At 56.4% G+C, this 16,297-nt stretch overlaps 1 protein-coding gene across 15 annotated transcripts in view; it reads right to left on the bottom strand.

Moving 5' to 3' along the window:
- The window catches only part of ADGRB2 (adhesion G protein-coupled receptor B2), a 36,991-nt gene that overhangs the window by 16,758 nt on the left and 3,936 nt on the right, over positions 1–16,297 (bottom strand). For 10 of the 15 annotated variants that reach the window (XM_019014288.4, XM_055390391.2, XM_055390407.2 and 7 more), the window contains exons 2-4: positions 12,196–13,012; positions 810–893; positions 356–520 (exon numbers count right to left, since the gene is read on the bottom strand). In XM_019014288.4, the coding sequence (XP_018869833.2) occupies positions 356–520; positions 810–893; positions 12,196–12,997 (1,051 nt within the window). In that variant the 5' untranslated portion in view covers positions 12,998–13,012. The remainder of the gene's footprint in view (positions 1–355; positions 521–809; positions 894–12,195; positions 13,013–16,297) is intronic. The other 5 variants (XM_055390427.2, XM_055390441.2, XM_055390452.2 and 2 more) reach the window with 2 other exon arrangements.

Below are 16,297 nucleotides of genomic sequence, written 5' to 3'. Positions count from 1 at the left end.
AGGAAGGATAGGACAAGAATCAGCAAATGCAGGGAGGTGGGAAAGTGCGCAAGCTACTGATATGGCCAGAGCGGAGTGGGTAAAAACACGAGCCTTGGTTACCAGGATGCAGGCACTGGGGGAATGATGTGCCCAGAACCGGGCCCAGTAGCACGGGCCCTGGTCTGATCCATCTGTGCCCCCAGTGCCCTGCACTGGGCTGGCATGGTGCGCAGAGTTGGGCATGGTGTGGGGAACAGCCACATTTGTTGAATGAAAGGAGGAGGCAACCAACCATTTTGGAGATTAATCTGCCCAAGTCCCAGGCAGGACCTAACCCTGCAGGCAGGTGGGGTGGGGAGGAGGATGGGCCTACCTGGGCAGGTGGCTGAATTGTTGCAGGGCCGGGTCTCCCGCAGGGGCCCGCTGCACAGGGTCCCATAGGGGGAGGACACACAGGAGCGGGTCCGCACCTGCAGACCCTGCCCACACGTCAGGGAACACACGCTCCACGGGGACCACTCCTCAGCCGCCGGGTCGCCTACGAGAGAGGGACAGCGTCGGCGGCAGGGGGCACCTCCCAAGCACTCAGTCTCATAGGGATGGGGGAGTGGCAGTAAGGTGGGGGCAGGCATCAGAGGGCTCCTCCTACCCTGACCCCAAGTAACAGGCTCTTCAGGAGGCCACCCAGCCCTTCCCACAAGCTTCATGTGGCACAGACGCGACTGAACTGCAGGACAGAGACAGACAGGCACACACCAAGCACACACACCACCAGACGCACACAGTCGGGCCCCCGCCGCAGAGGAAGGGAGGCGGGCCCGAGTTACCTGTCTGCGCCATGTATAGCCCAGGCTCATCTGCAGACCTCGGCCACTGGGTTTTCACTTTCGGTTCCTCTTCCGGCTCCTCACCTGGAACACGGAGGTGGTGGCAGGGGCTCAGCAAAGGCCAGCTAGGTTCTGTTACACTGGCACAGTGAAGGCAGCCTTGCTTGCCCTCCGCCTGAGGGCCTAGAACCAACTGCGTGATGCTCTCTCAGGATCACATTCTGCCCTCTGCCCCACCACCACTATTTCACAGACAAGGCAACTGAGGTTCAGAAGGCTACACAGGACTAGGCCCTGACCTCACAGTCATCTTTTCCACCTCTTGCCTCAGCCAGATGTGGGGGAGATTTAAGGGGCATGGCTGCCCATATGAAAGAGCTCTGGGAACGCTTCTGTGCCAAGTGCAGCCCATACCCCTCTCCTTTAGTCCTCTCACTGGAAAGAAGAACCATCATCTCTGTTTACAGATGAGGAAACTGAGGGCTAGACAGGGGAAGTGCCTTGTCCAGGAGCACACAGCTGCATTTGCTCCTCCATTGTACTGACTCCTAGGGGCTGAAAAAACATCCAAGCTGAGCTGCTGCAACCCTGGCCCCAAGCCTATCTCTGAGATACAGTTCATGCTCCCCAAACAGCACTGGACTGTGACCTGGAGGCACAGGTCAGAATGCCACTCCTCTGAGACCCAAGGGGCCTAGGGCAGGTGCCCACCTCCAACAGACCTTTCTCCTGCTGGCCCTGAGGCCAGGAGAGCAGCAGGTGCTCGAGGAGGCCAGGCTACCTTGACCCTGGCCTCACCAGGCTCTCAGCTGCCCTGATTTATGTGTCTGGGCTAGGCCTTGGAAGCACTACCAGCCCTGGTGGCTTCCATTCTCCAAAGCCTGGCCCTCCTGCACAGACATGAGCTCATCAGGGCCCTCTCCCACAATGGGGTGTCAGGGAGGGGCAGACATGGGCACAGAAGGGAAAGGCCCAGCAGCCTCTGCATGAGCAGGTGGGACTGGAAGAGCCTTTGAGGACGGGCTCACCCCATGCTATCCCCAGACTATTAGGTGCTCCTCTCCCCCACCTCCAGGCTCCTTCCTATCTCTAAAAGCCAGCAGTACGGGACAGGCACGCTGAGTGTGAAGTGACCCACCAGGGCTGCCTCTTCCTGCCCCCTGCTGCCCAGCCCGGGCTCTGCAGCTGAGAGGAAGCTCTTTCTCACCAAGCATGAGGAGCAGCCACCCTGAGCAAATCCGCTGCTGGGGGCTCAGAACTGCCACCCAGCCCAGCCTCTGGTCTCATCCACTCTGGGGCCTTTCCCTCCACGTCAGTCACCAGCCCCAGGGCCTGATCCACATGATCCCTGAAATTTCTCCATCTCTGAAACCTGGACTCCCAGAAGAGCTTTGGAGTGAGTTAACCCTGGATCCCAAATGGGGTGTGGACATTGACCAGCTGTGTGGCCTCGGGCATGTCTCTTCACCACTCTGACCCTGCTTTATCCTCTGGAGAACAACATTCATTATACTCCGCCCCCAGGACTCACGTGAGGACCCCCTGCCAGGAGGGCCTTGAAACCCTCAGCACCCTGCTTGGCACATGGCAAGTGCTCAGAAGACAGTCGCTCTCGTTTATTTTTATCATCTCCCTTCTCTTCACAGCCTCCACCCCTTCCAGCCCCTCATGTGCCACCCAAGCCTACTCCCTCTGAATAGCATCCGCAGTTCCACTTGGCCCCTACCTCTCTTGGGACCACAGAGGAGGTGGCGGGGCCAGGCGTGCCAGCTCCTTGATCCCCTCCCCCAGCCCTGGAGCCTTGTGACAAGCTACCCTCTCCACGCCCACCCCCAGGCTGCTGAAGAAATCTACGGCTGTGCCAACTGGCACCATGACAGCTTCAGGGGCTCCACATCCGCTGGGCGCCCGGGACTTCTCAGTGGCCCTTCTTGGCTCTGTTCCTTCCTCATTCCCCGCTGTGGCCATACTGCACCTTGTCCTCTCTCCTCAAGCTCATCTCTGCCCACTCTCTCAGCGATGACCTCAACATCAGGAGCCCCCAACTTCTTGCCCAGCCTCTCCAACTACCAACTTTCCTGCAGCCCTTCTCCCCACAAAGGCCAGCCCCGTGGCCTGGGCCTGCATCCCCCTCCTCCAGCCTTCTCAGGAGGGCTCCACCCATTATCCCCTCTCATCAGCACCCTGTCAGCATTCTCCCCTTGCGGCAGCCCAGGAACGGATCCAGGCCTCCTTCACTCTCGGAGAGGCCCTCCTCTGACCCTCCGTTTCCCTCCTCCATCAGTGACTGCTCTGCAGCCAGCACTCTGGTTTTTCACCTGACACTCACTTCCTGGCTCAAATGTCACCTCCCCTGTTAATCCACTGCAGTCTGGCTTCTGCCCACATCTCTCTGCTGAACGTGCTCTTGATAAAGTCATCAGTGTCCTCCTTGTTGCTAAATCCTGTGGATACTTTGCAGACCTGGTCTCACTTGACCCCTCAGCAGCATTTGGTCCTGCTGACTCGTCCTCCCTTGAAGCACTCTCCTGGTTTCCCACCTCTCTAGCTACTCTGTCCCCATCTCCTTGAGGGGTCTATTTTCCTGCTGTTTCCCATATCAGGAGTCCATGCTTTGTCCTGTTTTCACTGCACGTGCTCCCCACCAGGCTTAATTAACCCCCTCTGAACCAATGCGCCCAAATCATCATCCCCAGGCCCTGCCTCTCCTGTGCTCCGTTCCTGGATATCCTCCTGCCTCCTGAGCAGTTCTCCTGACCATCAAATTCAGCATGTCCAAGAAGCCCACCATCTCCTCTCAAATCTCTACCTGCTTGTTTCCCCACCCTCTTTGCCTAGAAAACTCCTACTTGACCTTCAAAACCCACCTCAAATGACCTCTCATCTATGGAAACTTCCATATTGTCAACTCCCCAGGCAGAGTTGGCCACCCCCTCTTCTATGTGCCCTTTCATCACAGATGGGTCCATCTTCTGACTGTCAGAAATACCCCCGACTCTCTACCATAAGCCCGTTGAGGGAAGGCTGTGAGTCCTCTCCTTGACCCCCAGGGAATGCCAGCACAAAACTCAGCCCAGCGAAATACCAAGAAATAAGCACCGATGAATACATTGTTCCCAGCTTCCCCCACAATGGGGCTCACGAGGAATGGTCATTTGTAATCTTGACTTCCATGCAAAGTATCAGCTCTGTCCCACAGCACCAGCATTCAGATTTGATATGCCAGCCTGCACCAAAGGGACCGCTAAGACAGGCTCAAAGACAGAGCTCCTGGCCCCTATTTATTCACAAACACTTTGGAGGTGCAAATCCAGCTGAGAGTCCTCCCATCCAGCTCCTGTGTGGGCTTCCTGCCCATCATCGTGTCTGGGGCATCTACCAGTCTGGCATCCAGTGCCCACCAAATGCGGACATGTGAGAGACCAGCCTGACCTGCTTGTCGGGGTCTCACACTGTTTCCTGTGGTCCCTGCTCCTCTTCTAACCACTCACAGACCATCTGCTGGCCAGCCCCACAATGTAACAGGAGGGGCAGGGCGAAGGGGGAGTGGGTTGGGGTCAGTGGTTTCCAGAATCCACCCTATTTGAAAATCAGAACATGTCCGAGGTTCAGTTTTTGGATCCCTTTTCCGGCCTCCTGAGCTGGGCCAGAGAGGGGAAGGTACAAGCCCAAGGCCAAACAGCCAGGCCCTACACTGCCTGCCTGCCCCTCCATTCCCACCCATCCCACTCAGAGGAGAGGAGAGGCCAGCAATTCATTCCCACACAGGGGAAGGCTGGTTCTCCCTGGAGGGGGAAGAAGACAGATAAGAGCAGAGGTGTCATTTACTGAAACAAACACTTAGTCAGCACACACTGTGTGCAGGCCCCAGCCAGCCCTGAGGCCAAAACAGGGCAAGCCAAGAGGAAGCTGAGCCAGGCAGGGTCCAAGAGGACAAGGAGGGGCCCCCAGAAGGGACGTGAGTACCCCCAAGAACTCCTGAGTGTTCCACCCAGTGAGCTCAGCGGCTTGTGGGCCAGGTGCCCCAAGGCCTGCAGTCCTGCAATCTATCAGCTTTCCCGTCGGGCTGCCAGTCGTGGGCACAACCAGATGTGCTGCCTGGGACACACTTCCCCACTTGACCACCTGATCACCTCATAACTATTCTGTTCTGAATAAGGCAACGTTTACTAAACAACTCCTACATGCCAGTCACTGTGCACTCAGCATCACCTCATTTCATCCTCATCAGGGCTGGTTTCCCCCATTTTACTAATGAGAAAGGAAGCTCCAAGGTCTCATACTAGAAAGAGGCTGAGGTGGGATTCAAACCCAGGCCTGCCTGACTCCAGAGGCCGTGCTCTTTCCACTGTACTGCACTGGCTCTGACAAAATGCCACTCAACTTGGACCTCCTCGGAGACACCTTCCCTAATTTGCATGGGACCCCGAGTCACTCCCCGCCTCCATCTAAGCCCCTGGTCCTTGCCCCTCTTATCCTGTTTTCATGCTACTGTTTAATTGCTCCTTTGCACACCTGCTCCCCTTTCCCCTGACATGAGCCTGATTCTCCTCTGTGTAACCTCCAAAGTGAGGCTCGGGGATCCCAGCCCCAACCACACCACTCCCCAGCTGAGGAAATCTTCAGCGGCTCCTCCGCTGCTACAGCCAGAGTGTGAAACTCTGAGCCTGGCATGCTCCGGCCCCTGCTGACCTGTCCAATACTGTTTCCCACACCCCACTGGGCAGCCAAGCACACTGCAAAGCCATATGGACCTATGGAAAGGGCACAGATTCTAGAGCCAGACACATGTGGGTTTGATTCCCAGCTCTGCCACCGTCTTGCTGTGTACCCTTGGGCAAGATACCTCATCTCTCTGAGCTTCAGATTCTCTGAAGGTAAGGAGGACACTTTCTACCACATAGGTTCATTGTGAGAATTCAGTGAAACCAGAGATGTGGACTGTCTGGAGCACAATCCGCTCTCAATGGAAAGGAGATGTCAGCTGAATGAGGTGGCTCACGCCTGCAATCAAGCCCTTTGGGAAGCCGAGGAGGGCGGATCGTTTGAGCCCAGGAATTCAAGACCAGCCTGGGAAACATGGTGAAACCCCGTCTCTACAAAGAAATACAAAAAAATTTTAGCTGGGTTTGGTGGCATGTGCCTGTAGTCCCAGCTACTTGGGAAGCTGAGGTGGGAGGATTGTTTGAGGCCACGAGTTCGAGGCTGCAGTAAGCCATGATTGTGCCACTGCACTCCAGTCTGGAAGACAGAGGAGTCCCTGTTTCAGAAAAAGAGAGAGAGAGAGAGAAAGAAAGAGAGACAGAGAGAGAGAGAGAGAAAGAAAGAAAGGAAAGAAAGAAAGAAAGAAAAAAAGAGAAAAAGAACAAAAAAGAAAGGGAGATGTAACCCCTTTTCATTATCCCTAGAATGTACAAATGCTTTCCTCCCTCCACACATCTGCTAACACTATTCCCTGCCCTTGAAATACCCTTCCCTCTATTGCAATCTGCCAAAATCATCTACATGTCAGTTGCCACCTCCTCCAGGAAGCCTTCCTAGACTGACAATACAGTGGTTTGGATATGCTGGTCCTCTTTTCTATGGCCTAGTCCCCAGGCCACCTTCTTCTATACCTGTGAGGATCCTGGGCTCATCCCTCCTGTGGTCCCTGAGGAAGGGTCTCAGTCTCCCATGCTGCTCTTGTTCAGAGGGCCTAGCTTCTGGGAAGACAGGCATTCAGCAAACATGGGCCAGATATTGCTGGGAGTTCCTCCACCCCAACCACAGAGAGGCCCCTCTTGCTTCACCCCTGGTGCCAGCAGGCGGGGTGAGCACAGGCTCTTTGTCACTTGCACAGGACTGCAGATACCTGCTATGCTGTGCTTCACAGACTCCGCCCCCCAAACTCCACACAGTCCTGTGCCCTCAGCCTACTATGGTATGAATGTGTTAAAAATAACCACAATAATCATCACTTCCACGGGGAGAGAGCGCTGTGATTTACAAACCAATCGTCCCTTCCCTGGGCTCCCTGCTTCCTTCCTGAGGCTGGTCCCAGAGCCCTGAGCAGGAGCCGACTGATCCCCTTGACACATGCTCTGTCGTGTCCCCCCATGGCACCCCATCCCCAGCAGTGCTTCTTGCACCCCACAGTGTATCAGAATCACAGGGCGCAGTGGGGGAAAGAGGTGGCTTTTGAAAGGCACAGGCTCTACCCCTGCAGTCCAATGAAACTGGGTACCCCTATGAGATCATGTACCTAGCCAGAATGCCAGACCGCCCCCCCTCCAATAATTCTTCCTCCCCAGGCTGCTGACCTATCTACTCAGCCTCCCACCACAGAGAGCTGGGTCCCTGCCACCTCCCCCATGTGGCCAGAAGCTCCTCGAGAGCAGGGATCGTGTCTGACTCAGCCTGCTTCCCCCAAGACGCCCAGTTTCTTGCTGCCATAAAGCCCTTGGCCAAGAGGATGAGGCCCCAGTGTCCTGGGATGGCAGTCAAGGCCCTGGCCCCGTCTCCCTCCACCAGGGCTACCATCCAGCAGCTCCAGTCTCTTTATAGCTCCTACCCCCAGTGTGGTTCACACCTCCACGCCCTTGCACAGGCTGTTTCCTCTACCTCGAAAGCCCTTCCTCCTGAGAGCTTCCCCAAGCTCTCAGGGGCGGAAGATGACTTGGGGCGGCTCACAAATGTGCCATTAAATGACACTGGATCCTGGACTGAGGATGTCAGGCTCTCCCAGGTCTCTTCATCAGTTTGTGCGGGATAGTCTGGTTTGTGCCTGTTGTCCTGATGTAATTGATGGTACCCACCTCTTCCCTTTCATAACCTCAGTTGTGTCACAGTTTAGATGATAAATTACATGGTCACTTTAATCCTTCCAACTGCATGAGAGATAAAGCCTGTGCAGTTCCAGACTTTAACACATCCCCAATGTGTGCTAATTCCTCTCTCTAACAAATGGAGAGGTAGGAAAAGCATCTAGCTAGAAGTTAATAACGGCGCTTTGTTTTCACTGTGGTTGTTTCTTTGGTTATCTTCTATTTCAGATAAATGATACTCTTTCCATTTAGGATATGAAACTTATTTTTAATATATTAAATTTAAAAAATGATACAATTGAAAGAGAAATTTCACAGGCTAGTGAATTCCTATTCACTCCTTAAAACTCAACTCCAAATCACCTTCTTTAGACAACCTTCCTCCCCTTTGTGGTTTAATCCCTTACTCTTCCTCTTCCTCTGACATCTGGCAGGGTCACAATCGTACCTATTACACTAAATTATGATGACCCAGCTACTACTTTGTTAGGCATCTACCATGTGCCAGGCACTGGGCACTTACTCTCATCCTCTCACTGAAGCCTCCCCACAGCTCTGTGGAATAGCTCTCACTACCCCTGCTTTACAGGTGATGAAGTGGGAGCGAAGGAACTTACCAACAGTCACTCAGCTAGTCAGTGGTAAGGTCCAAAACTGAACCCGGACTGGGCGACTTCAGTCTGTGGCCTTGACCACCACTGTCCTAGTTAGTGCTCTCCCTCCCACACCGGTGGGCAGACAGTGTGCCTAGCTCACCTCCTACTCATTCAGAGCCAGCCCTAGGCCTGGCACAAACTCTACTCTGATAAAGACATGAAGATGTGTGTGAGGGATTGGCTGGAACTCAGTCCCTGCTGAGATGTCTGGGGATGTCTGGGCCCCACTCCCCACCCTATGGTAGAGCACACAGAGCCCCACCAGCACAGATCTGGGCTGGAAGGACCTTCCAGGAAATACCACCACCGTGTGTGCTGGGTCTCCCCGCCCCCACCCTGCCTCCTCACTGCCTGGGCCCCCAACAGGCAGGGAAGGCCCCCACTTCCTGCTGCCAGACCAGGATGGCCGAGAGAGCAGCAGGGTCTGAGCGCTGGGAGGGAAACGCCAATCTTAGGACAGGGCTGGGCAAATCAGAGGCAGCTTCCTAGAGGGGACAGGGCTTGAGCAGTGCTTAGAAGGATGCAGGAGTTCTGGATAACCAAGGGCAAACACCATTCGAGGAGCCTCAGTTGAAAGGGTGGGGGAGAATTCGAAAGAAGGCTCAAAAGCAGGCGGTAGCTAGGTCCCGGGTGGGGCTTGGACACCAGGCTGAGGAGTTTCGGTAGCACTGGGGATTTGCTGGGGGCTCGATCGGGGGTGACACACAGATAACTGGGGGTTCTGAGGCCCCAAGATGGGCAGCACCTTGTCCAAGTCACAGAGCAGCAGTGGCAGGTGGGGTTTTGAGCCCACTCTTGCCTCCCAGGAGACCCCAGGTTCACCTGGTGGCCACACCTCAAGGATGGAGCCTGATGATGGGGAGGGTGAGCCTGCAGCAAGCAGCCAGGGGCAGGCCAGTGCCCACAGGGGAGGCAGGGATTGTGGCCAAGGAGAGAGGCGTGCATGAGGCGGGGTTCTTTCTCCCAAGTATCACTGGGCACAGCCATTCCCACCGCCCAGTGCCTCCTCAGGATTAGAGGGTCAGTGGGCAGGAACTGCAGGCTGGCACTGGCCATCAGGAGCTGAGCCCTGCAGCTGGCACTAACTCTGCGGCCCGCCTTCCAGCCCTGACCTCAGCCAGCCTCCGTGCCAGTCCTCCACCAAGCTCCTTCCTGCCTGCCTTTCTTTTCTTCCTTTTCCCCCACTTAACAGATTGCGGCAGCAAGATGGCACAAATTTATGGCTCAACTCACCAAAAATAACAAGAGATCTATCAAAGGCAGTTTGCGTGAAATTAACAGGCGCCTGTACCCTCTTGTCAAACTCACTCGGCTCTGAGGCGTCCCAGGCACTCCGCCCAGTCACTGCCCACCAGCCCCCAGCCCAGTGCTCTTCCGGTACCAGCCCAAGCCCACCCTGCTAGGCCTCGCTGTGGATCCTCCTCGGGGGTGTCCCAGAGAAGATGAACACAGCTTCCCTGCCCTGGTGCCTGGGAGAGGGGCCAGGACAAGGGTCTCACCCTTCCTGTTCACTACCATCCCCACGAATCTTGCTCTCAGTCTGGCAGCTGCAGGTGCCAGTCCATTCTCCTGCAGCCCAGTGGGGAGGAGACAACGGGAGGAATGGAGGGGGCCAAAGGCTCGGCAAAGGTGGTGCTGCCACAAGGCACAGACGGTGCCACGGACCCTCAGACATGCCCTGACATGTGGAACAAACAGTCATGTGCCCGCTATGTCTCACACCAGAAAGGTTGGGCAGGAGGGAGGGGACGGCAGAATAGAAGAGCTTCCTGCCTGCCAAGGGAGGGGAAGGGGCTGTGCCAGCCCAGCTCTGGGCACCAGTGTGCCATGTGAGCCCACTTATGACAGCTGATGCCACATCATCCCATGCCAACTCCCTACAGGGGCCCTCCCTGAAAAGCAACCCCAAGGAAACATGCCAAGTAGGACAAGGGGCAAGAGCAGAGGTCAGGCTTGGGAACAGCTGGGAGCCCCAGCTCAGGGCTCCCTGCTCAGAGGGACACCTGGCCTCATGCCCAGGAATAATCAGGCATCCAATCTCCACCCATCTCTAGCCCCAGAGGCCTCTGCAGAGGCTCTGATGATGGTGCCTTTCCCATCACCGGCCCTCTCTGATCCCCAAAGACACCCCAGCTACCAACCAACTCCTGCTTCCGGCTTCAACCAAGCCCAGCTGGCTGCTCCTGGCTCTGCGCTCCACATGGCAGCCTGCCCAGATGGTGCCCGCCCATGAGGGCAGAGCCTTGCTCCGTCCACTGCAGATCACTGGGCCGATGGACCGCAGGGAAAGCCAGACAAAAGAACCCGCCTGCAGCTGAGCACGATGGGGGAGACCCCCACAGAGTGACAGGCAGTGGTGGCCATGCAGGAAGAGCCATAAACCTCCTGATATACGCCTGGCGTTCTCCGCCGATGTTCAACAAAGAAGCGAAATTCAATTTCTTCCTACAGGCACTAAATCCCAGGCCAGCCTCCAGGGCCTGTAACCTACCCGCAGCCCGGCTGTCACTCGGACGGCTTCATTGACCGCCGTTAGAGGCCAAGCTAGCCTGGGAGAGAGGCCACAGCAAGGCCACTGGGCACTTGCCGTGGATGGGCACGATGTCAGATGTCTCACTGGAGAAGCCAAGAAGGCCCCCATCAAAAGTACTGGGTTAGGCTACTTTCAAGATAACTACCCCCTCTAATTAATTCAGGGATACCTCCCCATTCTACAAAGAAACCACTGCCCACCAAAAATAAAGGGATCAACTCAAGGTAACAGTCAAAGGTAGAGGCCAACTCCAGGGCTCTAGCCAGCAAAGCAGGGCTGGGGACAGGCTGCTCTCCTCCAGCACTCCTAGCAGCCCTCACATGATACCCTGTCTTCTTGTAAACACTCTCCCAGTGAAATCCAGATGCCCTTTCCATCCTCTATCCCTGCATCCTTGATCCTCATGAGGATAGGCCAGCACCTGTATCCCAAATGGGGAAACTGAGGCCCAGAGAGAGGAGAGGCCTCCCTGTCGGTACCAGAGCTGCAGACCAGACCCCAGACCTGCCTCCTTCCCATCCCCATGTCATCGGTCCCTGTTCCCTCCAGGTCTCCTGGTCAGTCCCCGGCCCAGCACTGTTCAGCGGGCACACAGGATCCAGCTGAGGCCCTCAGGGCCTTGAAGCTGCAGGAAGCAGGGTCTGTAGAAGGCAGCCGTGGCTGAGGGAGCTGGGGTGGGAGCAGGAGCAGGCAGGACTCAAGGGCTCGCAGAGCTTTTGCCCAGTCAGCAGGAAGCTCTAGCAGCTGGCGGCCTCGGTCCCAGAAGACATGGGCCCTGAGGGGGGAGACAGGGGACACCGGGAGCTGAGCCAGCCCAGCCCTCCAAGGCAGCCTGGAAGCTCAGGCCTCTTCACCCAGGGACACTCTTCCTTGCCTCTCTCTGCCCTGACCCCGGGGCAACTGCCAAAACTCACTGACCTGTGTGGACAGGAATGCATCCCTGTTCCCTGCCTACTCCAGCCTCCAGGCAAACTTGTCAACTTGCAGCACCAGGGCCTGCCACGATCACTCCCAGCCTTGGGCCTTTGTGCACGCTTCTTGCTCTGCCTAGAATGCCCTCATCTCACTTCTGCTTGTCCTTCAGGTCTCTGTTCCTGTATTACTTCCTTCAGGGAGCCTCCCCTGGCTGCCCAGTGAGGAGGTCCCTCCCTGGGTTTATATATCACCCTGCATTATCTGATCTGTGCCCCCATTCATCTAGCCAGTCTCCAAACTCTTCAAGAGTGAGGTCTCACTGCCATGCATTTTGGTGACTGCAACATTTGGACAAGGCTCAGCAGAGGGGTGACATCAGTGAACAGCTACATGCATGGCCGAGGATCTGCCAGGATGGACACCAGGGACACTGTCAGCCCCTGCAGACCCCGCCCCACCCAGGCCCTGCTCAGACTCACCATATCTCATCTCGGTTGTGAACAGATCATTGCTGCTCCCCGAGTGCAAATCGGCCTCAGCAGGTGGGGCTGGGCCCCCGGGCACCAGGGCATTGGACAGGGTGTGGGCAGCAGGAGGGCCTGGAGATGTGGTGGTGGCGGAGCCGGCCCCCGCCTCTCCAGGGCAGCTGCAGCCTGGCTGAGCAAAGCCGCAGGCCCTGCCGGCAGCGCGGCCACACTCCTCACTCCAGCGGCAGAGCACACCACAGGTGAACTGGCTAGAGTTGTTGTTGTTGATGAGCAAGACCTCGACAAAGCGGAAGGCTAGGGCAGCGGGCGCCAGCAGGCGCGGGGCCTCGGAGGGCTCAGCCGACAGGCACAGCTGCACGAAGTTCTTGTCGAAGTGCAGGAAGGTAAAGGGGCCCGAGCCGCTGCACAGCTCCAACCCCGCTGCCGCCTCTGCCTCCTCCTCTTCTGGCCGCCCCACCTCTGACTCCGCCTGGGCCACCGCCTCCTCGGGGCTAGGCCGCAGGCAGGTAAAGTTGACCAGGTAGTGGTCCAGGGGCAGCAGGCGGGGGGCAAAGTGTGCGCACACCTGCTCCTGGCGGTTGAAGCGCAGGTAGAGGGAGTACTTGGTGGGGTCAGGGTTCTCCAGGGTCCAGGAGCAGCCCGAGGCGATGGTAGGAAAGAGGTCCTGCAGCGAGAAGGCCCCGTAGAGCACACCCGAGGCCAGGGCAGAGCAGGCACTGGGGGCGGGGTCGAAGGCGGCGGCCAGGCGCAGGGACAGAATCACAGACAGTAAGAGGGGACAGGCTGGGGTCATCCTATGTCCCTTGCCCTGTGGAGAGAGACAGTGGTCAGCGGGCCCCCAGCACAGCCAGCATGGGCTCTGAACCTTCTATGGTGAGCTGCGGGAGTGGGCCTCATAAGTTAAGACCCTGGTCTTTGAAGTGTCACCTGGGTCCACCTGTGTGAACTTAGACAAGGGACTTGACCTCTCTGAGCCTCAGTTTCCTTACCTGTAAAATGGACCAATGATAGGACCTATCGCACAAGTTTCCTACAAGGGTGAAATGAGATAAGTAAGGGAAAGGACTCGCAAGAGTGCCTGGAATCTTGTGAGCCCTGAAGAAACAGTAGTTGTTGTTGCCATCGTTCTGTTTCCTCAGAGTCAGCCCATCAACTACAAGCATATTCGCCTTGCATTCAGATCCAGCCCCAGCCTCACCATCCAACCTGTATTCTCCATAACTCTTGCTCTCCGTCCCCGTGTGTCATGATCAGCTGTGAGGCATGTCACCGCGTAATCCTGTGGTAATTGTCAAAGTGGTGATGTTTGACTACGATTTGCTTTTTTATAAATTAGAGCAATTTGAGGTTATTCCTGGAACAATGTCATTCTCACTCACTTGCTTTACTGAGAGGGAGAGAAAGGGGCGGAGTTACAGCCAGTGTGCCAGGAACTGCGCACAACCTGAGCCATGCCCACAGGAGGGCACTGTCAGTGTGGACGTCACAGGTATCACTGCTGTGGATTTCCTGGTTGGAATAAGGGGGAGAGGCACCGAGTAAGGGGACATTGGGCTTGAGCCCCAACCCAGCCAGCCACCTGCTGGGTGGGTGACCCTCATGAGCCTGTTTTCTCATCTGTAAAATGGGTACAGAAATTCCCCCTCTTACTTCCCTCTTCCCCTCCAGCTCCATGGGATTATCTTCCAAGGCCTGGTTCAGGGCCTGCTACCCCATCCCCCACTACCCACCTGTGAAGCCACCAGCCAGTCGTGACCTCTCTCCTATACTGTTTCCCCAAGGCTAGTCCATTCAGCTTATGGGTCTTCCAGTTCCTAAGAGTGGGGACCCAAGCTTGTTGCTTTCTACCTTCCCTTAAAGTGCTGCCCTAAGCTGAGCTCCCAACAGGTGTGAATGTACTCCAGGTGTGGGTGGGCACCTAGGACCCAAGCCCGACCCATACAGACACACAGAGCAGTCAGGCCAGAGTGGGTAAGGGCTGAGGATGGGGGGAGCTGCAGGTGCCCTCCCATCCACCAGGCCAGGGCTGTGTCACTGCCCACAGCCTGTGCAGCCTCTACCCAACTGCCCAGAAAATGGAACCTAGCGCATGGTCTGAATCAGCCCCACTTCCAGTCCTACTCCCCAAGTAATCCAAGCGGCCTCCCTCCTGCATGCCACAGGATAGCTCACAGCACTGCATGGGCCCCCTAGAGCCCAGCTGGTCCTCATCAGAGGAGAAAAGATGGTGCTAGGAAAAGGGAGACAACCCACTCCAGATCACACAAAGGTGGCCAGAGAGGATGCAAGCCCAGGATCTGAGGCCCAGCCCAGGCCTGTCTCCCTCCACCAGTAGCCTCTGCTCCTTCCCTAGGCTTGCTGCTCAGGCTTCAGGCCAGATGGACCAGCTATTAGCTCTGGGGACTGAATCAGAAACACAGGATAATTCACAGGTATGACTAGATTCTCCCAAGACACAGTTGCTCCCAGGGAACAGACTTCCCCTTGGGTCTTCAGGAGTCTAAACAGCAGGCAGAGGGGGGACAGAATTTAGAACCCCAACTTTCCAGTCCCTGTGCAGCATCCATGGAGCTCCCCACTGCTCCAGATCCCACATCCCCTCATGCTGCACCTCCAAGCCAGGCCCAAGCAAGCATCTTCTCCTCCCAGCCATACAGGGGCTGGGGGAGATGGTGGAGTAGCTCCAGGCAGACCTACTCACTGCAGAGGAGCCACCCCACCCTCCTCCCAAGACCCACATGGAGTTATTTGGCGGAAGCCAGACAGGCTGCGCCTCTCCCTGCCACCACCCACCCTCCTCCTCAGAGCTGAAAAAGGGATCAGACCCCTGGTCTTTCCCACCCTACATCATGCCTATCCCAAACTGCTCAGCTCGCCCCACCTGCTGCGGCACTAGCCAAGCCAGCTGCTGATGATGAGTGACATCCAATCCCCCTGCTGCCCCCAATTATTTTTAAGCTGCAAAATTCAGGCCATGGCTGCGGCTCAGTGGAGGGGAGGTAGGGGCTCATTATAATCGGCCTCCCCTCCCCCACTTACAGCAGCTCAGGGAACCTCCCCTCACATACACACCAACACACATGGGTTTGAACACCCTTGTGCCCTGAGGACACACACACCAAAGCATGAGGGCACAGATGTTCACAGGAGTTCTGCATATGAACGGATACATATGTACACGGACATGCACACAGGTGAAACCCACAGATTCATGCTGTCACACACACTCAGGAGTTAACACGCACACACAGGGGTGTGGAGGCTCACACTTATGCACAGAGGTGCACACGCATTCTCGACTGAGAACATACATGAGTATCTGGCCCTCTGAGGCTCAGCATATGACAGCTAAGTGTCAGGCAGGATCCTCTGCGGGGCCTTCCTTTGCATGTCTGAAGCTGGATCTCCCTCCCCTACCCTGCTCCTAGGCTGCTGCTCCCTACTCCACAGCCCCGCCCCATCAAGAAGCACAAGGTCCACATCCTTCAGAGCCACAGGCTGGCTTCTCCAGAACGGAGTCACTTTTAACCCAATCCAACCCCCCTCCTCCCCTCAGTCTCCTTCAGACACCTTCACGCTCATTCTGGGATTTCGTCCTGGACATGTGTAACCCTCACTGTGCCGGCTATGACATAAGACCTTTTGGGGCGCCTTTTTATATTACTTCCCACCATTCAAAATAAGGCAAAGACCCAATTCCAAGCTGGGTCACAGACAGCCACTGGTTCATTGAAGACCCTCCTGCCTGTGTATAGCCAGGCCTGTCCTCCTGGGGGCACTGATGACCCAGAGGCCTCTCCCTGAGCCACCCAGGAAGGGGACCTAGAAGGATGATCCTTGCCTCACAGGCAGCCCAAGTGGCTCTTAGTCATGATTAACCCCCCTGAGCCTCAGTTTCCCTCTCTGTGCAATGCAGACCATGAGCCTTGCCCTGGGGATGGTAGACACCTCATCAGCCTCCCAACAAGTTCCCAGCACAGAGCCTAGCTCACAGCCCTGTCTCCTCTCTGTCTTTTCAGGACCTCATAAACGCTGCCCTCTTGCCTGCTGAGGTACAGGGCACTGCCTCTGGGAAGGCTCTTTGGGTTGAACC

This window comes from Gorilla gorilla, chromosome 1 (assembly GCF_029281585.2).
Source record: "Gorilla gorilla gorilla isolate KB3781 chromosome 1, NHGRI_mGorGor1-v2.1_pri, whole genome shotgun sequence".
Lineage (NCBI taxonomy): Eukaryota > Metazoa > Chordata > Mammalia > Primates > Hominidae > Gorilla > Gorilla gorilla.
The sequence above is the reverse complement of the archived record's forward strand: the minus strand, read 5'-3'. Positions and strand labels throughout refer to the sequence as shown.